The sequence below is a fragment of the Amblyraja radiata genome, chromosome 17 (genome assembly GCF_010909765.2).
Source record: "Amblyraja radiata isolate CabotCenter1 chromosome 17, sAmbRad1.1.pri, whole genome shotgun sequence".
Taxonomy (NCBI): domain Eukaryota; kingdom Metazoa; phylum Chordata; class Chondrichthyes; order Rajiformes; family Rajidae; genus Amblyraja; species Amblyraja radiata.
Genome location: NC_045972.1, coordinates 3,628,489 through 3,656,108, shown reverse-complemented (window position 1 = coordinate 3,656,108; position 27,620 = coordinate 3,628,489). Strand labels below are relative to the sequence as shown.

At 45.5% G+C, this 27,620-nt stretch overlaps 1 protein-coding gene across 1 annotated transcript in view; it reads right to left on the bottom strand.

Moving 5' to 3' along the window:
- jph3 (junctophilin 3) overlaps positions 1-27,620 on the bottom strand; it is a 160,420-nt gene that overhangs the window by 15,990 nt on the left and 116,810 nt on the right. The window contains exon 3 of the mRNA XM_033035637.1: positions 21,583-21,707. Coding sequence (XP_032891528.1) covers positions 21,583-21,707 — 125 coding nt within the window. The remainder of the gene's footprint in view (positions 1-21,582; positions 21,708-27,620) is intronic.

Here is a 27,620-nt window from a genome sequence, read left to right as displayed (position 1 = left end):
AGGGAGTGCTAATCCAGCCATGCAAAATTAGTTGTGTTGGGACCTAAGTGATTGTTAACCTGTAATTATGGTTTTGTAATGTCCCAAAAGACAAGAGAACTTTATGCAATAAAGATCAAAGATTCAAAGAGGGGTTCATATATTCCTAGATTATTGCATTTTTGCTGATTATGCTGGAGGAGGCTGTATATACCTGTGCAAAATACTGAGTTATGAGACTATCTTCTGGATCTCCGTGGAATTGATATTTCAGAAGTTCCCCTCACTTCCTCTCCCCAATCAGATTGGAATCAGTTGGAGTTCAGAAAATAGGTGCAGGAGCCATTCGGCCCTTTGAGCCAGCACCGCCATTCAATATGATCACAGCTGATCATACTAAATCAGTACCTGGTTCCTGCTTTTTCCCCATATCCCTTGATTCCATTAGCCCTACGAGCTATGTCTAACTTGAATACGTCTCTTGAGTTCCTCTAATTGCAACGGAAAAAAATATTCATAAATGGGCCTAGATAATGTTCATATAGAGTGTTAAACAGGCAACAATGACAGGGCAGTGTGATGCTCATTTAGAATCTGACATACAGTTAAACAACTCTTCCTCCAGGTACCAATGTTACCAATTCACGCTGGATAATAATTGAACCAGTACACTGGATGTCTAAACTTCATGTGCCCATTTGGCTCATTTTATGAATCTCACTAAAGAAAGAAAAGCATCGCAAATGCTTTTTGAGTGAAAGCTGGAAATGTTATTCACAACTGGTTTATAGACACAAAATGTTGGAGTAACTCAGCGGGACAGGCAGCATTGCTGGAGAGATTTCTGAAGATCTTGCCTAGACCCAACACACTGATGCAATTATAAAGAAAGCCCATTAATGTGAGAAGATTACAGAGATTCGGTATGTCAGAGAGGATTCTCTTGAACTTCTACAGGTGTACAGTAGAGAGCATATTGACTGGTTGCATCACGGCCTGGTTCAGCAACTTGAATGCCCAGGAGTGAAAAAGACTGCAAAAAGTTGTGAACACTGCCCAATCAAGAAGAGTCTCGACCCAAAACATCACCCGTTCCTGCTCTCCAGAGATGCTGCCTGACCCCCTGAGCTACTTCAGCACTTTGTGTCTATCAACGTGTACTCACCTCCCCACCATCGGATGGGTTTTACCAGAATCGCTGCCTCAAAAAGGCAACCAACATCATCAGAGATACACATTTTACCCCTGCCATCGGGAAGAAGGTACGGGAGCTTGAAAACAGCAACATCCAGGTTCAAGAACAGCTTCTTCCCTACAGCCATTACGCTACTGAACACTAAAACCTGCATTAAGCCCTGAACTACATAGACTATTATTGCACTATTATTGTTTATTGTGTTTTTTATCTGTATGTATGTGTGCGTGTGCGTGTGCGTGAGTGTATACATACATAGATATATAAATATTATTTATGTATAGGATCTGTATACATGTATATATGTGAGTATGTGTATATATATATATATATATATATATATATATATATATATACCGACACACACACACACACACACTGAACTTTTTTTTCTCGTTTAACATGTTGTTTACATGTACTATGTTTACATATTGTGTTGTGCTGCTGCAAGTAAGAATGTAATTGTTCTATCTGGGATATCATATACTTATTGAAAGTCTGATCTTATACGTGTGTATATGTGTGTGTATATGCAGTTGTCTTTACATCTTTGCAAAAACACTACACTGTAACAATTACATTTTTACATATCCCGGTTGACATTTTTCCCTTCGAGGCCGGGACCACCTTATCTGAACATTTTATGCTGTATTTCTCGACTTATTCTCGACATTAATGATTAAAAGTCTAAAAAAAGTCAAAAGATTTTGAAATTAAAAGCACCAGCTTCAACTGATGACATCACAATGGCTTAGCTAGCAGAGACCAGCCTCATCCTATATTTGACACGTTATTCGCTATTAAAGCTTTAAATGTACCAACTTCCACAAGGTTTTTACAGATTCTGATTCACATTTCCCCCCTCTAGGCAGAGATCACTTTCACTGAATATTTTATGCTTTATTTCTCGACTTATTAGTGATTAAAGTTTAAAAAATCAAAATACCTTGAATTTCAAACCGACTAGCTTCAACTGATGACGTCACAATGGCAGCTTCAACTGATGACGTCACAATGGATAGACTAGCAGGGGAGGGCGAATAGCTATTGCAACACGCAGGGCAAGTGCAATTGGAATTTTATTTAAAGAGCACTGCTGAGGGAGGCAAGGGGAGTGGTGGAATCTTACGTTCTGGAACGGCTTGAGTTGGAGGACCATGCCTCCCGTGGGGGCTACGGGTAGGGAACGGGTGCGTTGGGGGAGCAGACCCAATGGGTCTGCACTTAGTCTAGTACAACAATAAAACACTCTTGACTCTTGAGAAGGAATCTGGGTCTGAAGAAGGGTCTCGACCCGAAACGTCACCCATTCCGTCTCTCCAGAAATGCTGCCTGTCCCGCTGAGTTACTCCAGCTTTTTGTGTCTCTCTTCGCTTCAATGACTGGTTTGGTAGGAAGGCCATTCATCCCTATGCCTTGAGCCACAATTTGGTGTTTTGCATGTGTATGTCACCTTACCTGATTGGAATGGCACTGTTTGCATTTCTCATTCAAAATCAGATAACTTCAGATGTAAAGAAATTTGAAATAAAAGCAGCAACTGGACTACTGGAAACATGTCAGCATCTGTGCAATGTTAAACACAGTTAACTTATCTGGTTGAAGATGTTCGTCTTCACATAATGAGCTCTTTCTGGGTGTGGCAGAGCTGACCATTTCTGCTGGAAGTGTGTGATATTGGTTATCCATTTGTACAGTCGCCATTAGAACGTTCAATGGTGCTTCATTATCACATGTGTGAAGTGCAAACGCACTATAACATTTTTTTCTTACAAACAGTCCAGTAGAGTATTGCCATACCTAAGCACACTCCCGATTAGCAATTGCCCAGTAGTAGTCTACTGAGCCTGCATGCATGAGGTGCCATGTTTTGCGCCCTTTTCCAAGTCCAGTCCACGCTCCATTTGTTTTGAGTGGTGGTAATTCAGGCAAGTCCCAGGCTGCTGTGGGCCTCCAGCCATTGCCTTCCTTGGTTGACCAGCAAGCAACATCCTCTCCTCGCCCGCCCACCTTTATTCCCGGGGAGCCTCCTGCAGCCGACCTTGAGGGCGCGGTAGGCCAGATCCCGGTTCCCTCTCCTCTCCTACCGGCCTCGCCTCTCTCCCGCCACATCCGCCGTCGTTGCCGGCTCCATCCTCCTGGCCTCTGGTCTTCGGGCGCCGGCTCTTATAGTCGGTCGTGGTCCGTCGGGCCTTGCATTTTCACTGCATTCCACCGGTATTGGCCGCGGTCCGCCAGGTGTTGTGATCGGCCGCAGTCCGCATGGTCGCGGTTCCCCTGTAGGCTGCAGTGCCATGTTTCTTTGATTGTGTTATCACTCTCTAATTGACCCTTTTAACCCATTTGACCAAAGGACGGCTACATCTTGGGTGCATGACAATCCTATCATCAATATTTGTGTTGCCCTGTCTTCAACCAGCATTCATTCTTTCCTTGTCTTCAACCAGCATTCATTCTTTCCTTCTTTTCATAAATGCAACCTAACCATCTTTTTAGTCAGAAACAAAAAGATGGAGTAACTCAGCAGGTCAGACAGCATTGTTAGCTGTGGGCATCCAAATGCAAATTGGAGGAACAGCACCTCATATTTTGTTTGGGCTAATTACAACCCAGCGGCATGAATATTAATTTATCTAATTTCAAGTAACCCTTGCATCCTCTCTCTCTCCATCACCGCCCCCCCTCCACACACACACACACACACACACACACACACACACACACACACACACACACACACACACACACACACACACACACACACACACACACACACACACACACACACACACACACACACACACACACACACACACACACACACACACATTCAAGTTATTGTACCAGCATCAGTCATCTTGTTGAGTCTCATTGTCTGTCACCAAGCCCGCAGCTAACAATGGCCTGTCTCCTTTATCATCATTACTTTTTTGCATATCTTTCATTCACTTGTTCTATGTCTCTCTACATCACCGTCTATATCTCTCGTTTCCCTTTCCCCTGACTCTCAGTCTGAAGAGGGTCTTGACCCAATACATCATCTATTACTTTTCTTCACTGAGTTATTCCAGCTTTTTGTGTTTATCTTCAGTTTAAGCCAGTATCTGCAGTTTCTTCCTACACATTTTGTTAGTGAGTTAGTTAGTTTAGTTTATTGTCACGTGTACCGAGGTACAGTGAAAAGCTTTTTGTGGCGTGCTACACGTGATTAGAATCGTCCACAGTGTACAGATACATGATATCGGATAAAATAAATAATGTTTAGTGCAAGGTGAAGTCTGGAGGTGTGGGTTTTCAAACCTCTGTACTTCTTGCCTGATGGGAGTTGAGAGAAGAGGGAGTGTCTGGGGTGTGACACGTCCTTGATTATGATGCTGGCCTTGCCGAGGCAGCGTGAGGTATAACTGGAGTCAATAGAAGGGAGGTTGGTTTGTGTGATGGTCTGGGCTGCGTCCACAATTCGCTGCCATTTCTTGTGGTCGTGGATGGAGCTGTTCCCAAACCAAGCTGTGATGCATCATGATAAAATGCTTTCTATGGCGCATCTTTTGAAGTTGGTGAGAGTTGTAGGGGACATGCCCAACTTCCAAAGCCTTCTAAGGAAGTAGAGGCATTGGTGTATTTTCATGGCCATTCGATGTAGCTAGTCCAGGACAAGTACTGGTGATATTAACTCTGAGAAACTTGAAACTTTCAACCATCTCTGCTTCTGTACCATCAGTGTATACCGGGGTATGTGCACCGCTTCCCACCCTGAAGTGGATCACTATCTCCTTTGTCGTGCTGAAATTTTGGGAAAAGGTTGGTGTCAACTACTCTTCCCCTTCCCACACTGACCTTTCTGGCCTGGGCCTTCTCCACTGCCAGAATGAAGACACACACACCAACTGGAGGAACAGCACCTCATATTCCGCTTGGGTAGCTTACAGCGCAATGCTATGAACATTGAATTTGCCAATTTTAGATAAATTCCAACAACCCCACCCATCCCATTTCTCGCTCTCAGTAGTAGGCAGGACTGTGGCACTGATCCTGGCTCTGAGGCACAGCAAGGAGGGGTAGTGTCAGGCAGAGTCACAGTGGGAGGAGGTTAGAATCTGCAGCAGCGGTCGAGACTCCAGGATGGTGTGTTGCCTCCCTGGTGCCAGGGTCCAGGACGTCTCGGAGCAGCTGAATGACATCCTCAAGGAGGAGGGTGAAGAGGCAGACGTCGTTGGGCACATTGGCACAAATGTAATGGGTAGGTAATGGGAAGAGGTCCTGCAAATGAATATAGGGAGTTAGGCAAAAGACTAAAACAGCCGGATCTCTAGGGTAGTGATCTCCGCATTACTCCTCGTGCCACGTGCCAGTGAGGGTAGAAATAGGAAGATTGGACAGATCAATGTAGTGATAAGTTACACCTGAACTGGGGGGAACCGACATCCTGGTAGGCAGGTCCGCTAGTGTTTCACGGGTGGGTTGTCATGGTAGGGGATTTTAACTTTCTCAATATAGACTGGGACTGTTATGGTGAAAAAGACAGATGGGGTGGAATTTGTCAAATGTGTTCAGGAACGTTTGCTCAGGCAATATGTAGAGGGCCTACATGGAGAGGGCAAAGCTTGATCTACTTGATCTACTTGAAATTGGGAATGGCTCATAAGGTCTAGGAGCAGAATTAGGCCATTCAGCCCATCAAGTCTACCCCGCCATTCAATCATGGCTGATTTATCTTTCCCTCTGAACTCCATTCTCCTGCCTTCGCCTCATATTAGCCTCTTAGGACCAGAGACCACTGTTCTATTAGCTTTAAGATAGTGAAGAATAAGGACAGGGCGGGCCCATTAGTTAAAATTCTGAATCAGGGCAAGGCCAAGTTTGATGGTATTAGACAGAAACGTGCTCAAGTTGATTGGACCTGGTTGTTGGTGGGCAAAAGAACATCCAGAAAGTGGCTGCTTTTAAAGGTGTTATAACACGAGTTCAGGGCATGCATGTTCCTGTTAGCGTGAAGGGCAAGGTAGGTGGGCATAAAGAAACAAGGATGATGAGAGAAATTGAGGCCGTGGTCAGTAAAAAGGAGTTATGGAGCAGGTAGAGGCAGCTGGGATCACGTGTATCCCTGGAGGAGTTTTGTGAAGAGAGGAGCGCACTCAAGCAGGGAATCAGGAGGGGAAAAAGGGGACAGGAGGTAGCTCTGGCAGATAATATTAAAGGAATTCTAAACAAATTTTACAAGTATATTAAAGGAAAGAGAGTGACTATGCAAATCGGGCCCTTCAGAAACCAAAGCGGAGCTGCAGGAGAAGAGCAAATCCCTCAATGAATATTTCTCCTCTGTGTTTATTGTGGAGAAAGACTGGGGAACTTGGGGACAGTTAATGGAGGTGTCTTGAGGACAGTCTGTATTATGTCGAGGAGGTGCTGATCGTCCTAAAGTAGATAAAGATAGATAGATCCCCCAGGCCTGATGAGATATGTCCTCGGGCACCGTGGAAAGCTGGAGAATAAATTGCAGGAGCCCTGTCTGTGATCGATGATTCACCATTCACTGCAGTTGAGGCGCTGGAAGACTGGAGGGTGGCTAATGTTGTGCCTTTACTTAACAAGGGCTGCCAGGAACAGCCTGGGACCTATAGACCAGTGAGCCTAACATCTGTGGTAATAAGCTGGTTACTGGAGAGTATTCTGAGGGATAAGATATATATACATGTATGCGTTTGGATAGACGGGTTAATTCGGGATAATCAGCATGGTTTTCTGTGTGGGAGGTGGAGTTTAGTGAAACTGATTTTTTTTTTTAAGTAACCAAAGGTTGATGAGGGCAAAGCCATAGATATAGTCAATATTGATTTCAGCAAGGTATTTGATAAGATTCTGCATCGTAAGCTCCACTGGAAGGTTAGACCGCATGGGATCCAGGCCGATGTTAGAAAATTGGCTTCATGGAAGGAAGCAGAGGATGATTTAAAAGCTTGCCTTTCGGACTGGAGGCCTGTGACTAGTGGTGTGCCTCAGGGTTCGGTGTTAGGCCCATTGCTGTTTGTGATTTATTTCAACGATGTGGATGAGAATGTAGAAGGCAGGATTAGTAAGTTTGCAGATGATACTATAGTGGGTGGCATTGTAGATAGTGAAGATGGTTGTTAAAAATTACACCAGCATCTTGATCAGTTGGGCAAGTGGGCTGAGGAACAGTTAATGGGGTTTAACGCAGCTAAGTCTGAGGTGTTGCACTTTGGGTAGTCAAACCAAGGCAGGACCTTCTCAGTGAATGGCGGGGCTCTGTGGAGTGTTGTCGAGCAGAAGGATCGAGGAGTGCAGGTACATAGTTCGTTTAGTTTAGCATAGAGATACAGGGCAAAAACAGGCCCTTCGGCCCAGCGGGTCCGCGCCGACCAGCGATCCCCGCACATTAACACTATCCTACACACACACTAGGGACAATTTTTACATTTACCAAGCCAATTAACCTGGAAGGTTAATTAACCTTGAAGATGGGAGGAAACCGAAAATCTTGGAGAAAACACACGCAGATCATGGGGAGAACGTACAAACTCCGTACCGCCAGGATCGAACCCGGGTCTCCGGCTCTGCATTCACTCTAAGGCAGCAACGCTACCACGGCGCCACCGTGATCCGCCCGTGAAAGTTCCTTGAAAGTTGAGTCACAGTTAGATAGGGTGGTCAAGAAGGCTTTCAGCACATTGGCCTTCATCAGTCAGGATATGAGTATAGAAGTTGGGATGTTATGTTACAATTGTATGATACATTGATGAGGCCACATTTGGAGTATTGTGTTCAGTTTTGGTCACCCTGTTATAGGAAGGCTGTTGTGAAACTGGAAAGAGTGCAGAGAAGATTTGTGAGGATATTGCCAGGACTCATGACCTGAGCTACCGGGAGAGGTTGTGCAGGCTATGACGTTATTCCTTGGAACGCAGGAGGATGAGGGGTGATCTTATTGAGGTGTATAAGATCATGAGTGGAATAGATAGGGTAGATACATAGTCTTTTATCCAGAGTAGGAGAATCAAGACCCAGGAGTCATAGATTTAAGGTGAGAGGGGAAAGATTTAATAGGAACCTGAGGGGCCACAGGGTGGTGGGTACAGGGAATGTGCTGACTGAGGAAGTAGTTGAGGCAGGTGCTATGACAACATTTAAAAGACACCTGGACAGGTAAATAGATAGGAACGGTTTAGAGGAAAAAGGGCCAAACGCAGGCCTGTGGAACAATTGTAGATGGGGCATCTGGGTTGGCATAGGCTGAAGGGCCTGTTTCCATGCTGTATGACTCTTTGACACCCCTCTTTCTCCCCTGTATCCCACCTGGACGCACACCATTATCTCCCTTTCCCCTTCCCTCCACCTACATCCCTCCCCCAATTGGCATCACAATTCACAACTGGCCTTTGTCCAACCATCGGCTTATCAAAAACCTCCCTCACTTGTGTTCACCTATTACCATTCACGCATTGTCCTGCCCCCACCCTCTTCTTTCTCCCCCCACCCCCACCCCAACCCCACCCCACCCCACCCCACCCCCCACCCCACCCCCCACCCCCCACCCCACTTCACCCCCTAGTACCCCACCCCCTCAACCAACCCCCACCACACCATCAACCCCATGCCACCCCACCCCGATCCCACCCACCCTCACCCCCCCCCCACCAACCACATTCACCCAGCCCCCCTCAACAAACTCCCAACCCCGACCCTCCACCCCTCACCCCACCCCCCCAACACACCATCACCCCCACTCCCACCCCACCCCGATCCCACCCCCACCCCGATCCCACCCCCACCCCGATCCCACCCCAACTCCACCCCCACCCTGATCCCACCCCAACCCCACCCCCACCCTGATCCCACCCCACCCCCCACCACCACCACCCCCACCCCCACCCCGCCCCCACCATTAGTCTGAAGAAGGGCCCCGCCCTGAAACATCACCTATCCATGTTCTCCGGAGATGCTGCCTGACCCGCTGAGTTACTCCAGCACTTTGGAGCTCATCAGCATTCTCAATTTATGATGTTTGTCTGTCACTCCCTGAGTAAAATCCGTTCAGATGTAGGTTTAGTTCGCTAATTTTTTAAGTTTACACTCGGGCATTTTTGAAACAATTCTAACCTGTTGATGTTGGTATAAATCCTTCATGTTATTCTCCTTTTCAATTTCAGCCTCAAACTAAAATGAGAGGAAGTAGTGTTTACTTCTTAGTCCCAATTTAAAAATCCAACTGTGTAAGAATGATTAATTAACGTTCTCGTGACGTCAAATAAATGATACAAGAGAAAGGTTAATTAGGTCCATAAATGTAATACGCATGCTATCATAATGGGAGATTTATGCCAATAAATCTGGTGAAATTACCATTCAAACCTTAGATTGAATTTTTTTTTTAAATAGATAAGGACGGCAGGATAAGGTGACCACGGATGACCAAGGAGGTCGTAAACTTGGTCAGGAAGAAGGAAGCATATGTTAGGTTTAAGAAGGTGACCTCAGATGTAGCTGATGAGGAAGATAAAGCCAGTAGGAAAGAATGTAAGCGGGCGATTAGAGGGGCCAAAGGTGGCCATGAAATCTGATTAAAGAAAATCCTTAGGCACACATTAAAAAATATCAGGGTGACCAGGGAAAAGATAGGAACACTCAAAGATAAAGGAGGAAGTCTATGCTTGGAGTTGGAGGATGCAGGTGAGGAACTAAATGAGTACTTATCTATATTCACCGAGAGAAGGACTTGGAGGATAGCGAGACCAGTGTGGAGAATACAAATATGCTCGGGCAGTTTGAGATGGTGAAGGAGGTGGTGCTGAGACTCTTGAAGAACATTAATGTGGATATATCCCCAGGACCTGATGGAATCTATCCCAGGTTATTGAGGGAGGTAAGAGAGGAGATTCAGGGAGCCTTATCAAAGATCTTTGCTTCTTCTCTTGTCACAGGGCAGGTCCCAGAGGACTGGAGAGTGGCCAATGTTGTTCTTTTGTTTAAGAAAGGAAGTAGAGAGAATCCAGGGAACTATAGGCCGGTTAGTCTCATGTCTGTGGTAGAGAAACTATTCGAGAGAATTCTTCGAGATTGGATTTACTCCCATTCGGAAGAGAATGGACTAACTACAGATAGCCGGCATGGCTTGTACACAGTTGGTCGTGTCTCAGTAACTTGATTGAGTTTTCTGAGGATGTGGTTAAGGAGATTGATGAGGGTAGCGTGGTGGATCTTGTATACATGGATTTTGGGAAGACTTTTGATATGGTTGATCATGGTAGGCTGATCCAGAAGATTAAGATGTACAGGATTCATGAGGACTTGGTCGTATGGATTCAGAACTGGCTTATTCAATAAAAGACGGACGGTTCTGGTGGAAGGAAGTTCTGGCTGTAGGTCTGTGACCAGTGGAGTTATGCAGGGATCTGTGCTGGGACCTCTGCTGTTTGCGATACAAGTGACCTGGATGTGAATGTAGATGGGTTGGTGAATATATTTGTTGATGACACCAAGATTGGAGGAGTTGCAGACAGTGAGGAATGCTGTCAGAAGATTCAGTGGGACATGGCTGCAGAAATGGGAGGAGAAGTGGCAGATGGAATTTAACCTGAGGGTGTGTGGAGGTGGTTGCACTTTGGGAGGTTAAATGTAAGGAGAAAGCAAACAGTTAATGGCAAAGGTACACAAAATTGCTGGGGAAACTCAGCGGGTGCAGCAGCATCTATGGAGCGAAGGAAATAGGCGACGTTTCGGGCCGAAACGGGCAGTTAATGGCAAGACCCTTAATTAACAGCAGTAATGTGCAGATGGATCTTGTGGTCCAAGTTCATAGTTCACCAAAGATGCAAATAGTTGCAAATAGTTGCACATGAGATGGTAAAGAAGGCATCTGGTATTCTTGCCTTCATTGCTAAGGGCATTGAATATAAAAGCTTTATAGGACTTTGGTTAGGCCGCATTTGGAGTTTTGAATTCTGTTCTGATCACCCCATTAGACGATTGGAAAGGGTGCATAGGCCTCGAGCAGTGGCAGAAGACTCATTTGATAGGTCTCGCAGCCGCAGAAGGCTGCCGGGATACATCGCGGAGCAGGCCGCAGGAAGAGCCGGTGGGTCCACGAGCGGTGGCAGACTGGGTTCACTGCCACGGAGACAGACACAGCGGGCCCCATCCTGCATGGGGAAGCTCAGATGCTGCAGGGGGCAGCTGGGATGCTGCAGGGGGCAGCTGGGATGGTGCAGGGGGCAGCTGGGATGCAGCACGGGGCAGCTGGGATGCTGCAGGGGGCAGCTGGGATGCTGCAGGGGGCAGCTGGGATGCTGCAGGTGGGTGCTGGGATGCTGCAGGGGGAAGCTGGGATGGTGCAGGCGGGTGCTGGGATGCTGCAGGGGGAAGCTGGGATGCTGCAGGGGCAGCTGGGATGCTGCAGGTGGGTGCTGGGATGCTGCAGGGGGCAGCTGGGATGCTGCAGGGGCAGCTGGGATGCTGCAGGTGGGTGCTGGGATGCTGCAGGGGGCAGCTGGGATGCTGCAGGTGGGTGCTGGGATGCTGCAGGTGGGTGCTGGGATGCTGCAGGGGGCAGCTGGGATGCTGCAGGAGGCAGCTGGGATGCTGCAGGGGCAGCTGGGATGCTGCAGTAGGCAGCTGGAATGCTGCAGGTGGGTGCTGGGATGCTGCAGGGGGCAGCTGGGATGCTGCAGGGGGCAGCTGGGATGCTGCAGGGAGCAGCTGGGATGCTGCAGGGGCAGCTGGGATGCTGCAGTAGGCAGCTGGGATGCTGCAGGGGGCAGCTGGAATGCTGCAGGTGGGTGCTGGGATGCTGCAGGGGGCAGCTGGGATGCTGCAGGGAGCAGCTGGGATGCTGCAGGGAGCAGCTGGGATGATGGGGGGCAGCTGGGGGCAGCTGGGATGTTGCCAAGCTCGTCCATGAAAACCGGAGAGTCAAGGTGGAGGAGCCACTGGCAACGACAGATGCAGGGACAGGGACTGGGGTGTCGCATGGTCGGCTGCAGGTGACGCCCCTGGGACAGAGGTGGTCGGGCGAGGAGAGGGACGTGGGTTCACAGGGCAAGCTGGTCGATGATGATTAGGGAACAGCAGCCTGGGCTTACCCGGATTGGGTGGCTCTCCAGTATATTGAGTGCCTGGACTTTGAACTTTTTAAACATGCCACCAAAGTATTGCGACATGCATGTGTGAACTATGCAAAAAGAATCTGACCGTGCAGTGTACACGTGACAATAATGAACCATTGAAGAGGATTACAGGGTTTCAGCTGCAGGGAGAGGTTGGATAGATTGTTTTCTGTAGAACGTTGGAGCTTGAGGGGAGATATGATAGCAGGATATAAAATGATGAGGGGTGTAGAGACGGTAGATGGTCAGAACCCTTTTCCCAGGGCGGAAATGTTGAACACTTGACATCATAGCTATAAGGTGAGAGGGGGAAGGTGTGGGGTGAGGGGTAGGTATTTTTACATAATGGTCTGGAACTCATTGCCAGTGGTGGTGGTGGAAGCAGATACAATAGTGGTGTTTAGGAGGCTTTTAGATAGGCACAGAAGTGCAGGGAATAGAGGGACATGGATCATGTGTGTGCTGATGGGGCCCATTCCTGTGCTGTACTGTTCTATGTTCCATGCCCCATGTGATGGCAGTTTCTACGTAATGGCTCCTACATACCATGAAGCCCAGAATAACAATCCGTTCAAAGCTTGCCAATGTGAGTTATATGATTGGCAAGTTGCAAGCAACTATCAATGTTTTCACATAATCAGCAATATAATCGATGGGAACAAGATGTCAATATCTGCACACAACTAGAAATAAAGAATTAAATCCTCTGGAACTGTGGGGCAGCAGAATCACAAGCTCGCTGATGAAGTGCATTTTTGGGAAAGTTTTATCCCATGAGAATCGTGTCCTACATGGTGCAATATATATTTTTCAGGCCATGGTAATGTTCAACAAAGGGAGTCTCACTACTGATGGGACAGCACAGTGTTACAGAGGTAGAGCTGCTGCCTTACAGTGCCAGAGACCCAGGTTCCATCCTGTACGGAGTTTGTACGTTCTCCCCGCGACAGGCGTGGAGCTTCGGTTTCCTCCCCCACTCCAAAGACGTGCGGGTTTGTAGGTTAATTGGCTTGGTACAAATTGTAAATGATCCCCAATATGTGTTAGTGTGCGGGCATTGCTGGTCGGCGCGGACTCGGTAGGCGAAAGGGCCTGTTTCCGCGCTGTATCTCGGAGAAAGGGCCTGTTTCCGCGCTGTATCTCGGAACTAAACTAAACTAAACTGGACTATGACATTCAACAGCATTATGTTGGTTGAGACCCCTGCCATCTGTCTTGTGGAGATCATCAATGATCAGAAACTTAATCAGGTGTTAGATAGTTCATTAGCCAATAAATATTTCAGTTTGAAAGTAGATCAGAAATTAAATGTTTAAGAACTAAGGAACTGCAGTTGCAGGAAAAACCAAAGTGGACAAAAGTGCTGGAGAAACTCAACGGGTGAGGCAGCATCTATGGAGCGAAGGAATAGGCGACGTTTCGCGAGACCCGAAATGTCGCCTATTCCTTCGCTCCATAGATGCTGCCTCACCCGCTGAGTTTCTCCAGCACTTTTGTCTACCTCAGAAATTAAATGATCTGCAGTTCAAAATCAGACACCCAGGCACTTTCCAAGTTCTATCAGTCATATGTCAGGATGATGAGTTAACACCTTAACTTGGTTTGAGAAGATGGGTATATGCTGAATGATTATTGATTGCTTTGTATTTAGGCTGGGGGAAAACACCACTACAATATCACAACAGAACACATTTACACACAGTACGATGGCATTTTGATACTCTTTTTGTTCGGAATACATCTGCTTGTGAAGCTATTATTTCAGTTTTACTATATTAATGGAACATGCTTTGTTTTCGCATTTAGATTCTACTTGCATTAAATGTGTTCTGTATTCCTGCGGTATAATTCATCCTTTATATTCTTTTCATTGTATAGAGCAGCACAAGAATGTGGACAATGACATTTTTGTAGATGTAAGGATTTTAATTGGGATTTTATAAAACTACTTGGAAGGTGGATGCTATAGATAGAATTCTGAGCTAATGCATGTGGTTATAATGAAATTGAACATATTACTTATAGTGTTGAATTATTAATTTTCATTAATTTAATTTTAAGGTTTCTGGCACCTAAAAAAAGAAATAGGTAATCAAGGATTAATCCATGTTAGTTTCATGTTAAGCCCCTGTCCCACTTTGCCGAGTTACTCACAAATTCTCCCGAGTTTTGCCCTTGATTCAAACTCGGAGATGCCAGCCGTTGGTACTCGGGGCTATTTATTTTACTCGTGGACATTTTTCAACATGCTGAAAAAAAAGTCCCGACTTAACTGATGCCCCAAGTACCTACGGCTGGCATTACGAGCTGCTACAAAATATCTACGGACTCCTACGGACATTCTCCGAGTTTGAATCAAGGGGAAAACTCGGGAGGATTCGTGAGTAACTCAGGAGAGTAGGACAGGGACCAACATGTTGGTGTTTTTACTTTCCATTTTGGGTCTCAAGCTTTGGAAATATTTAGACAAGAAATTGTTTTTTTTTTGCCAGGTTAAGATGTCATCCATCCTTAAAGACTAAAGTCCTATTACTTAACTTATTAGTTATTTAGACATATTTTTGGTAAACCTTTATTTGATTCAGGCGACATAGAGCGGAGCTCAGGCCACTGGAGATAGGGGGCGAGGAGGTGGAGAGGGTGCCTAGTTTTAAATTTCTGGGGATCAACATCAGTGAGGATCTTAAATGGTCTGTGAACTCTGCTGTAGTTGTAAAAAAGGCGCAACAGAGACTTTACTTCCTCAGAACACTGAGGAAGGCCCAACTGTCTGCTAAACTGCTGGAGTCTTTCTACCGCTGTTCGGTAGAAAGCATACTGACTTACTGCATAACTGCCTGGTTTGGGAACTGTTCAGCAGCTGACAGAGCAGCTCTCCAGAGGGTGATAAAAACTGCCCAGGGTATCATTGGACTCCCCCTGCCCCCTCTGGAGGACATTTACCAGTCCAGATGCCGCAGCAGGACCTGTAATATCGTGAAAGACATTACACATCCTTGTCACCACCTTTTCACACTGCTGCCCTCAGGAAAAAGGTACAGGTCGCTAAAGTCACGCACTGCCAGACTCAAGAACAGCTTTTACCCATCAGCAATCTTGGAACTGAACTCTGTCTCGGGAGCGGGTTATGGGGAAGGAGGGGGGGTGGGAGACAGTGTTAATTTATGTAAATGTGAATCCATGGGTGGGTTTGGGGAGGGAGGGAGTGTAAAAAGTATGTATGTGAATGTTTGAAGTTCTTTTAAATGGAGAGACACAGTAATCTCGTTGTATGTGACACATGCAATGACAATAAAGCATTCTGATTCTGAAAGAAGATAGACCAGAAAGGTTATGGATATTTCTTGTTATGATACACCATGTGATGCACAATGTCATTTATGTCATAAGCTATAAAAAAATGCCAGGGAATCTTTTAAGTTGCCTGTATCAATATGTAAGGAGAACAATAAATGGGTACAAAAGAAATGGTAGTTTGACCTTATTTGTTCTTTTTTATTCTCAATGATATTTCAAGAGTTATCACTAGCTGGCAGAATTACTCATGTTATAAAAATACATAAAGTGCAAGAGTAACTCAGTGGGGCAGGCAGCATCTCTGGAGACCATGTGTAGGTGATGTGTAGGAAGGAACTGCAGATGCAGGTTTACACCGAAGATGGACACAAAATGCTGAAGTAACTCAGCGGGACAGGCAGCATCTCTGGAGAGAAGGAATAGGTGATGTTTCAGGTGAAACACTTGTTCAGACTGAGTGTCAGGGGAGAGGGAGTCTAGAGGTATGGAAGGGCAAGGTGTGAAAATGACAGATCAAAGCAGACAATGTAGAATGGTTCATTGTTAGCTGAGGGGAAGGTGACAAGGAGGCAAACAATCAGTGAAATTAATCAGAAGGATTAAGCTGCCCAAACAAAACATGAGATGCTGTTCCTCCAATTTGTGCTGGGCCTCACTCTGACAATGGAGGAGGACCAGGACAGAAAGGTCAGTGTGGGAATGAGAGGAGGTTAAAGTATTTAACAACCGGAAGATCAGGTTGGTTTAGGCAGACTGAGCGGAAGTGTTCAGCGAAACGATCGCCGAGCCTGCGCTTGGTCTCATGGATATACAGGAATCTACACCTGGAACAGCAGATACAGTAGGTGAGGTTGGAGGAGGTGCAAGTGAACCTCTGCCTCACCTGAAAGGACTGTCGCGATCCTTTACGGATTTTTTGGGATGGGGTATAGGGACAGGTGTTGCATCTCCTGGGGTGTACCTGGGGAGGGGGTGGTTCGGGTGGGAAGGGACGAGGTAATCAGGAAGTTGTGGAAGGAACAGTCTCTGCGGAAACCGGAAAGGGGTGGAGATGGGAAGATGTGACTAGTGGTGGGATCCTCATGGAGGTTGCGAAAATGTTGGAGGATTATATGTTGTATGCGACGGCTGATGGGGTGAAAGGTGAGGACAAGGGGGACTGTGTCCCTGGTGCAAATGGGTGGAGGGGGATCAAGATGGAGCTGCGGGATACCAAGGAGACCCATGTAAGGGCTTCATCTATGATGGGAGAAGGAAAGCCCTGTTCCCTAAAGAATTAGGACATCGCGGATGTCCTGGTATGGAACACCTCATCTTGGGCGCCGATGCGGCGTAGATGGAGGAATGGGCAGTACGATAGGTGATGTTTTGGGTTGGAACCCTTCTTTTCATCTGAAGATGGGTTCCAACCTGATACGTCACCTATTCATGTTCTCCAGAGCTGCTGCCTGAAGGGCCTGCCCCACTTGGGCGTCATTTACGTGTCACACAGATGGCGCGCAAAGATTTTGTACATTCCAATATCCTGGGGCGCCGCTCGCGACTGCGCGTCACTGTCTACATCACCACGCACCATGCACGCGTCGTGACGCATAAACGATGTCGCGTAAATGACACACAAATGGCGCCCGAGTGGGACAGGCCCTTTACTCGCTGAGTTACTCCAGCACTTTGTGTCCTTTTGTACAAACCAGCATCTGCAGTTCGGGTAAGATTAATTATGCTAATATTTATGTACATGTACAGAAGAAAGTGTACAAAATCCAACATGACATGATTGATGTCCTCTTTAAACATTCACATGATACCACTAATAATGAAGGTTACACATTTTCTCACAGAGAATGGTGAGTCTGTGGAATTCTCTGCTTCGCAGGGCGCTGGAGGCTTTCAAGAGAGAGCTAGATAGGGCTCTTAAAAATAGCGGAGTCAGGGGATATGGGGAGAAGGCAGGAACGGGGTACTGATTGGGGATGATCAGCCATGATCACATTGAATGGCGGTGCTGGCTCGAAGGGCCGAATGGTCTACTCCTGCACCTATTGTCTATTGTTAAAGTTCTCAAGCACTGGCTTCAAACAGTAAAAGCATAATCAGGGGTAAAGGTTCAAACATTAATTTGCCTTTCGTCAAGTGGTGAATAATAACAGGTCCATCCCAGTTTGGGGAGAATAATACTAACTTTCAACTATTAAGTTTTAACTTAAGAATTTTGCAGGGTTTAATTTGATTGCCCTGGTAACCTCTGTGGATATAATGGGAATTCCAGCTTCCAAAAGAAGTGTTTTATGGATCAGGTTTTTAGTTTCAGTTTTAGAGATACATACGGAAACAGGCCCTTCGGCCCACCTAGTCCACGCCGACCAGCGATCCCTGTACACTAGCACTATCCTACACACTAGGGACAATTTACAATTTTTACAAAAGCCATTTTTACATAAACCTGTACATCTTTGGAGTGTGGGAGGAAACCGGAGCACCCAGAGAAAACCCACACAGTCACGGGGAGAATGTACAAACTCTGTACAGACAGCACAGGTAGCCAGGATGGAACTCGAGTATCTGGCGCTGTACGGCATCGACTTTAGCGCTGTGTCTACATGCCGTGCCATCCCTAATAATTGAAATGTTGAAATATTGCTTTTTAATGATGAACTGAAATACAATGAGGAATGTACAGCTGTTCAGAAAGTTTTAAAGGAAGCAAACGAGAAATAGTGGCCTGGATTTTCAGGGCTGGGGGGAGCCATCTACCTGGGTATTATTCATTCATTACTTAATAGAACAATTCAGTCGCTTTGACAAAAAAAAGAGTAAGAAAACGAGGAAGGAAAGGGATGATAAGAACAGAGGTGGTAAAACGGAAAGAAAATAAATAGCAGGGACAAGATAATGACTGAGAATTTGATTAAAATAGTAAATATTATGATTCATGTCATGTGATAGGAGCAGAATCAGGCCATTCAACCCATCGACTACTCCGCCATTCAATCATTGCTGATCTATCTTTCCCTCTCAACCACATTCTCCTGCCTTCTCCCCATAACCCCTGACACCATCATGAATCTATCTATCTCTGCCTTAAAATGATCCATTGACTTGGCCTCCACAGCCTTCTGTGACAATGAATTCCACAGATTCACCACCCTCTGAATAAAGAAATTCCTCCCCATTTCCTTCTTAAAGGAACGTCCTTTAATTCTGAGGCTATGATCTCCAGTCCGAGTTCAAGGATTCAAATAAGGTAAAATAACGTGAGTTGGAGTAAAGTCCTCAATTATGATTTAACTCTATTAGTTGTGAAAAAGTAATTGACCACTTTTACTAAAATTAACTGGAGACACTCGGCAGAGTTATCATTAGACTGGAACATTCATTATATTTCATCCTTTCCAGCTGCTGTTTTCACACTCACATTTTATAATGCAAACGCATGAATTGTGGGCAAGAATCGACCACTCAGTCCTTTACAAGACCATGGCTGATTTGATTGTAATCTCCACTCCACCCAACATAATCTTTTGTCTTCTTCCTTATCAAGTATCTATCTAGCTCAGCTTCAAACATAGAAATGTGGCCACTTTGCTTCTGCTGCCCTTTGAAATAAAAAAGTTCCAAAGACTCACAGCCCTCGTACAAAATATTTTGCCTAATTTCATCACAAGCCAATCCCCCCCCCCCCCCCCCCCCCCCTCCATTCCAGAAATTAATGGAACAAACCTCCTCTGCAATGTTCCTATTGCGTATGCAACTTTCCTTAAATAAGGAGACCAATATGGTGTACAGTATTCATAGAGTTATAGATACAGCGTGGAAACAGGCCCTTCAGCCCAACTTGCCCAACATCTCAGCCACACGTTTGGCCCATATCCCTCCAAACCTGTCCTATCCATGTACCTGTCTAACTGGGGTGGAAGATTGCAACCTTCACGTGGTCTGCCCTGTTTCGACGAATGCAATCAACCTGGCGGGCACAATCAAATAAGATCAAATAGAACAAGTTGTCCTACAACTTTAGGTTGTGTATTGTATTGTATTGTTGTATTGTATTGTATTCAAATTTATTGTCATTGTCTCAGTTAGAGACAACGAAATGAATTTCCCTTACAGGCAGTATCATAAAAATAAATAAATAATAATAAATAATAAAACATATTAAAAATAAAATATACGCAAGAAGAAGAAGAAGACCTAACTGTTTCTTAAACGTTGGAATAGTCCCAGCCTCAACTACCTCCTCTGGCAGCTCGTTCAATACACCCACCACCCTTTGTGTGAAAATGTTACCCCTCAGATTCCTATTGAATCTTTTCCCCTTCAACTTAAACTTATGTCCTCTGGTCCCCGATTTCCCTACTCTGGGCAAGAGACTCTGTGCATCTACCCGATCTATTCCTCTCATGATTTTATACACCTCTATAAGATCACCCCTTATCCTCCTGCGTTCCAAGGATTAGTGACCCAGCCTACTCAACCTCTCCCTGTAGCCCTGTAGTTCCCTCTCGTCCCAGCAACATCCTCATAAATCCTCTCTGTACCCTTTCCGGCTAGTCTGGATGATCTTCCAATATAACCGAACCATAACCTCGATACTTATGTCTTCAACTCGCCCAGCATAGTTGATAACATTCTACCAATAAACAATCAGTTCTCCAAAGGCTGACTTCACTACATATAGGTAACAACAAGGTGAAAGCTTCAAAAGGTAAAAAACTGTAGAATGTTGTTGTTACCTTGTTGTTGCATTTGTGTAGCATCTTTCACATCCTTTATGGTATATTCTAAAACATTTTGCAGCCAGAAAAGTGTATGTTAAACACGACAGTGTAAAAAATGTATAGCCAGTTCATACACAATAAGGTGCCATAAATAGCAATATGATAACAACAAGATAATCTGCTTTTCTGATGTATCGGAAGGAACTGCAGATACTGGTTTACACTGAAGATAGACACTAAATGCTGGAGTAACTCAGCGGGACAAGCAGCATCTCTGGAGAGAAGGAATGGCCCCAAATGTCACACATTCCTTCTCTCCAGAAATATCCTGTCCTGCTGAGTCACTCCAGCATTTAGTGTCAATTTGCTTTTCTGATAGTGACCAAGGTATAAATATTGACCAGGATACTGAGGATAACTCACCTGGTCTTCATTTAAAAGTGCCACGACAGCATCTTTCTCCATCCGAGAGCAGGTGAGGCCTTGCCTCAACATCTCATCTGAAAGATGGCATCACTGACAGTGCAGCAGTCCCTCACAACTGAACTCTTAACTCCACTTTCTGAATAGGATTTGAAAGTCCTGACGTGGGAAAGTGAATGCCACCAAACAAGTACAGCTGACACACATTTATTTTCTTTAGTTTAGTTTAGAGATACAGCGCGGAAACAGGCCCTTCGGCCCACCGGGTCCGCGCTGACCGGCGATCCCCGCACATTAACACTATCCTACACACACTAGGGACAATTTTACATTTACACCAAGCCAATTAACCTGCAAACCTGTACGTCTTTGGAGTGTGGGAGGAAACCGAAGATCTTGGAGAAAACCCACGCATGTCACGGGGAGAGCGTACAAACTCCGTACAGACAGCGCCCGTAGTCAGGATCTAACCCGGGTCTTTGGCGCTGTGAGGAAGTAACTCTACCGCTGCACCTCCGTGTCGACTTATTTCCACATTTCTATAAAGATCTGCATTTCTCAACAAGATTAACAGGTGAGTTCATCTGGTTGAGGGCATCTTTTCAGAATATAAACATCTTGAATGGAAAGTGAGTATTACCTCCTCTGCCGGGTATAATGTTATTATAAAATGAAATGATAGAAAGTGCTAAACCAGGCTTCCCATATCCTGTATTAGCAGACCATATATTTATCATTACGTTACAGAACAGGCGGTTTAGCAGCAAAAGACACATAGTTTGAAACAAATTGTGTCAACCTCATTATCCACACTGATGGCGGCAACTTCATTATACAGCATTATACTGACCGTTGCCTGGTTGCTGTGTGGATGGTGAGAACTCTTTGGCAGTGATCCTGGCAAGCTGGGCCTCATCCTGAGCTTTTTGAGCAGCTGTATCAGCCACGTCCGATTTTGATTTGGCGTGAGATGTCCTGTAAGGAAAGTGAAGAATTACAGATCTTTAACAACAATGACATACCCACTCACCAACGTGTCAAAATCAAAGCACTATTGTGACCAAGTCTACAACTTCCATTCAAAGGGAGTTTGGCCATTATGTTTTTGTAAGAATAAACCCATTATTAGTTTACTTGTTTAAGAAGGAACTGCAGATGCTGGAAAATCGAAGGTAGATAAAAATGCTGGAGAAACTCAGCGGGTGAGGCAGTATCTATGGAGCGAAGGAAACAGGCAACGTTTCGGGCCAGAAATGTTGCCTATTTCCTTCACTCCATAGATGCTGCCTCACCCTCTGAGTTTCTCCAGCATTAGTTTACTTGTTCTAAAGAATAAAAGTTAGATTGCAAACAACTCTATCCTTTGTCACCAATTTTGGATCCATATCTAATGTTTATCTTAATTATCGGAACAAATATTTTCTGTGCTATAACCTCACACAAAATTATCGAAGGAAGGTTTGATTTTGTGTTTTACTTCCCAAAATTGGAGAAGCCCTGCTCTCATCAACCTTCTTGGTTATTTCTTCAAATAACTCAACCAAATTTGTGAGATTCAATCTCCATTGCACAACCCCTATCTACCCACATCTTTCCAAATGCATGTTTATCTTATCCCTCAGAATCATCCCAGAATTGGCAGTGGAGGACAATTCACTGGATGCTTTCAAGAGAGAGTTAGATTTAGCTCTTGGGGCTAACGGAATCAAGGGATGTGGGGAAAAAGCAGGAAACGGGGTACTGATTTTGGATGATCAGCCATGATTGATCATATTGAATGGCAGTGCTGGCTCGAAGGGCCGAATGGCCTACTCCTGTACCTATTTTCTATGTTTCTAATTAATTGGCTAAGACTTATCTGAATTAAACTCTGTTAGCCATTCGGCAGCCCACTTACCCAGCTGATCAAGATCCTACTGTCATTCTTGATAAACATCTTCACTATCTATGATACCACCTATTTTAGTGTCATCTGCAGACTAACGAATCATGCCTTGTACATTCCCATCCAAGTTATTGGTAAAGATGACAAACAGCAATGGGCCCAGGTACCAATCCCTGAAGCACACACACGTCACAGGCCTCCAGGCTTCTTATCAAAGGCCTTGCAAAAGTCCTTGCAGACTATCTCTATGGCCCTGCCCTCATCAGCCTTCATGGTTACTTCATCAAAAAACTCAATCAAATTTGTGAAACTCGATCTCCAATTCACAAAACCATGCTACTACCCATATCTTTCAAGATGCATGTATATCTTATCCCTCAGAATCCTCTCCAGTAACTTTCCTACCACAGGTGTTAGGCTTACTGGTCTATTGTTCCAAGGTTTTTCTTTGCAGTCCTTCTTAAATAGAGGCACAACATTAGTAACCCTTCAGCCATCCAGCACCTCACCTATATCGAACGATGATTCATGTATCTCAGCTAGGACTCCTGTAATCTCTTCTCTAGCTTCCCACAGCGTCCTTGGATAAATCTGATCAGGCCTGGGATGGTTCCAAAGGTCCTGTTATTGTCATGTGTACCAATTAAGGTGCAATGATATGCAAATTATCATACAGCCATACTAAAAAAAGCAACAAGACACACAACTACATAAAGGTTAACATCAACATCCACCACAGCGGATTCCCCACATTCCTCACAGCGATGGAAGGCAATAAAGTCTAATCTTCTTCCCTCTTTATTCTCCCACGGTTGGTGTGATCGAAGATCCCGCGTCGGGGCGGTCGAAGCTCCCGTGTCGGGGTGGTCAAAGTTCCTGCGACCTGGAGCTCCTGAAGCCGGTCCCCAGCAGAGGCTGCTAGTTAGATAGTTATTTACCTTCATAAGTCACAGGTGTCCAGCATCTACTAGACTATAACGCGGTACGCCCTTGAGACAACTCCATTAAAGTTCCCAAGTTTCCAAATCTTTTGTGTTTCTCCTCAATAAAATAGAGGAGAAATATTAATTGCCCATCTCCTGTGGCTCCACATGTCTTTACCCCTCCCCGCGGCCTACCACCTTGATTGGTGCGGCCTTTCCTGACGGAGACCGGCCAGAGCCTCAGCTTCAGCAGCGGCACAGCACGGGATTCCATCGCGGAGCGAGCGGTGCCTTGCTGGGAATCGCCATGTTGGAGCTCCGGAGTGCTGGGACTGCCGACTTTGACACTGTGGAGCTGTGGTCTGCAGAGCTTCCAGCCGCAGGTGGCGCTGACTTTCCCGCCGCGGGCGGTGCTGTCGCTGACTTGACGTTGACGTTTCAGGTTGAGACCATTCTTCAGAGTCTGAAGAAGGGTGTCGATCCTGAAAGGTCACCCATTCCATCTCGCCAGAAATGCTGTATGACCCGCTAAGTTACTCCAGCATTTTGTGTCTATCTTTGGTGTAAACCAGCATCTGCAGTTCCTTCCAACACTTTCTATTATACTATCTTTTTAAAGCTATTTAGATAAAAGATTGAGTTGTAATGAGGAATATTGAGAAGAATGTAATTTTTGTTTGAATTTTCAAATTAATTTTGAACATTCAACGATTTAATTTATCTGTTTACTGAAAGAAAGCTGTTTCTTTATCTAAAAGTCAATAAAGGAGATGGTGACATCATCACTAGGTAGCTTTTTACTTAATGACCAACTTCAATGAAATGGCGCAGTTCAAGTTTTGGAGTTTCATAAATCATTAATGTTTGCTTCGTAATCAAGGAGAATAAATCAGTGAACCATCAGTCTTAGTTCATGGCAACTCCTGGAGAATATGGTGCCATCTTTACTCCACTCAAGCAAGACATTTTGCACTAAAATAACCTGTACCCATTTATTGTTTTTATTTGCTCTTAATTACAATAAATATCATAAACATTCCATGATGAAAGTTATTATTTTCCCAGTTTTTTGATGTCTATTGATTAACCAATATTGATTAATTTTTGGAATGGAATTGAATACTTTATCGTCATGTGACAATCACAGTGAAATCCTTTGCTTGCATATGCATGGTATGCAAATAGACGGTGCTGACAAAGTTACAATGTACCCCTGCCAGCTCCCCCTTTGTTCTTCCCCCTCCCCCTCCCATGGAGTTCCCCCACGCCCTCATCGACTGCCGACCGCAGGTTGACCCGCAAGGGTCCCACCATCGGCGAGGCTCCCACTGTCACCGAGGCTCCCACCATCGGTGAGGCTCCCACTGTCACCGAGGCTCCCACCATCGGCGAGGCTCCCACCATCGGCGAGGCTCCCACCATCGGCGAGGCTCCCACCATCGGTGAGGCTCCCACTGTCACCGAGGCTCCCACCATCGGCGAGGCTCCCACTGTCACCGAGGCTCCCACCATCGGCGAGGCTCCCACCTTTGGCGAGGCTCCCACCATCGGCGAGGCTCCCACCTTTGGCGAGGCTCCCACCATCGGCGAGGCTCCATTTTAACTTGCACTAAACGATATTCTCTTATCCTGTATCTATACACTGTAAATGGATCGATTGTAATCATGTATTGTCTCTCTGTGACTGGACCTGTAGCTTTTCACTGTACCTCGGTACACGTGACAATATACTAAACTGAAGTTCTGAAACAAATAAGATAAATCAAAATTGCTTTGGTAGCTAACAAGGGAGTGGAAAGTGGGTTAAAATCAAACATTGATGAAAACAATTTATCAGTCAGCACTTGTTATTGATTCATTGCGAAAGAAGGATTACTTTTAGAAAAATCATGATGAAGTATACAGTAATTTAGGACATGTATTAAATGTCGCACGAAGGGAAAGAAATGGCTGAGGCTACTGCTGTTAGAATTTTTTACAAAAGACTCTAATCAAAAGCTAGAGGGTAGACACAAAATGCTGGAGAATTCAGCGGGACAGGTCTCGACCCGAAACATCACCCATTCCTTCTCTCCAGAGATGCAGCCTGTCCCGCTGAGTTCTTCCAGCATTTTGTGTCTATCTTTGGTGTAAACCAGCATCTGCAGTCCCTTCCTGCACAAAGACAGGGCATAGCTTTAACTTGAGAGGGGCAAGGTTTAAATGAGATGTGCGGGGACATTTTCTTCACAGAGGATGGTGAGTGCCTGGAATACAATGCAGGGGGAAGTGGATGAAGCAGATATGTTAGTGGCATTTAATAGACCTTTGGATAGGCACAGGGATATACAGGGAAGGATCCAGATTATATGCAGGTAGATATGTGATGGACTTTGTATCATGGTCAGCATTGACATTGTTGGCTGAAAGTCTTGTGTTGTGCCGTTCTATGTTCTATGTTCTATGTTCTGCGTTTTATGAAGTAACCTTTCATCTTTTTTGTTTTAATTGAGGTAGGATGAGGGAACTGTCTAATATGAGGGTGAGAACACCCATTGGAAAACTGTTCTGCAGAGCAAAGGCAAGGATAATTAGTTGAAAATAGATACAAAAGCTGGAGCAACTCAGCGGCACAGACAGCATCTCTGGAGAGAAGGAATGAGTGATGTTTCAGGTCGAGACCCTTCTTCTCGACACGAAACATCGCCCATTCCTTGTCTCCAGAGATGCTGCCTGTCCCGCTGAGTTACTCCAGCTTTTTGTGTATATCTTCAGTTTAAACCAACATCTGCAGTTCCTTCTTACACAAGGATAATTAATGCAGTTCTGCTCTGAGATTTACGTCCTTTAAATATTTTGTTCAATTCATCTAGGTGTGAATAATGAACAGGGAAAATGGGGTCGCTAGGAAAGCATATCCATCCATTTCTGTTGATGTAATATTTATGTATTGATTATGCTGGCATTGATGCAGCGTTGGTCTTTGCGGATGATTGCGCTCTCCTGGCGTCCAATTAATCGTGTGCATATTTGCAGAGGCGGCACAGTTGTTTGGTCTTAATATCAGTCTCAGTAAGACAGAAGTCCCCCACTAACGAGCCAGCTCCAGGTGTACACATTGACACCACACAGCTGAAAACAGTTGACGCTTTCAAGTATTTGGGCAGCGTAATATCTTCTGATGGTTCGCTGAGTAATGAAATATCGACCAGTCAGCATGGCCAGTCAAGCACTTGGTCGACTCCGAGCATGGATGTTAAATCACCACAACATCAAGCTGTCAACTAGGCTGAAAGTCTACAAAGTTGCAGCAGTCTCCAGCTTGCTGTATGGATGTGAACATGGACCTTGTACAGGGATCACATCTGCCAGATTGAGAAATGCCGCATGCACTGACTCTCTGCGGTCCGTCACGGGCATCCTCTGGCAAGACAGGGTGATAATGTGGACGTGCTGGACTGTCTGGCTTCACGAGCATCGAAGCAATGATCATAAAGGCCCAGCTTCCATGGACAGGCCATGCGATCAAGATGGATGAATCCTGCATGCCTTGTCAACCCCTGTATGGAGTTCTGTCACTGGGTCAAAGGAACCCAGGGAAATGCCCAAAGAACCGGTTCAGCGACTGCATCACGGCCCACCTCCAGCACACAGGCCCAGCCCCTAAAGAACTGGAAACCTGTGCCAGTGACAGGACTGGCTGGCGTACAACCACGAGGAAGGCTGTCAGCAGTTTCGTAGACAATTGCCGAAGCCGACTGGTTCATGGCAGTGACCATCATTTCATTAGTTTTAAAGTAGCTATGCAGAAGGATAGGACTTAAAATCCTAAATGGCCCGGACTGGGTGGGCCGAAGGGCCTGTTTCTGCACTGTATCTTTAAACTAAACTAAGTCAGGGAGCTCCTGGCTGGTAAGACTGACGTCAGTAGTCTGAACGTTGGTGGAGACTCTTAGGAACAGGATCTACTACCATTTGGATAGGCAATCTAATATGGACAGTCTCACAAATCTGATAGAGATCTTTGTAGTACTCACCGAGGATTTATATGGACCTTAGCAAGCACTTTGACAACTGGAAGGTTATATTGGATGCAATACA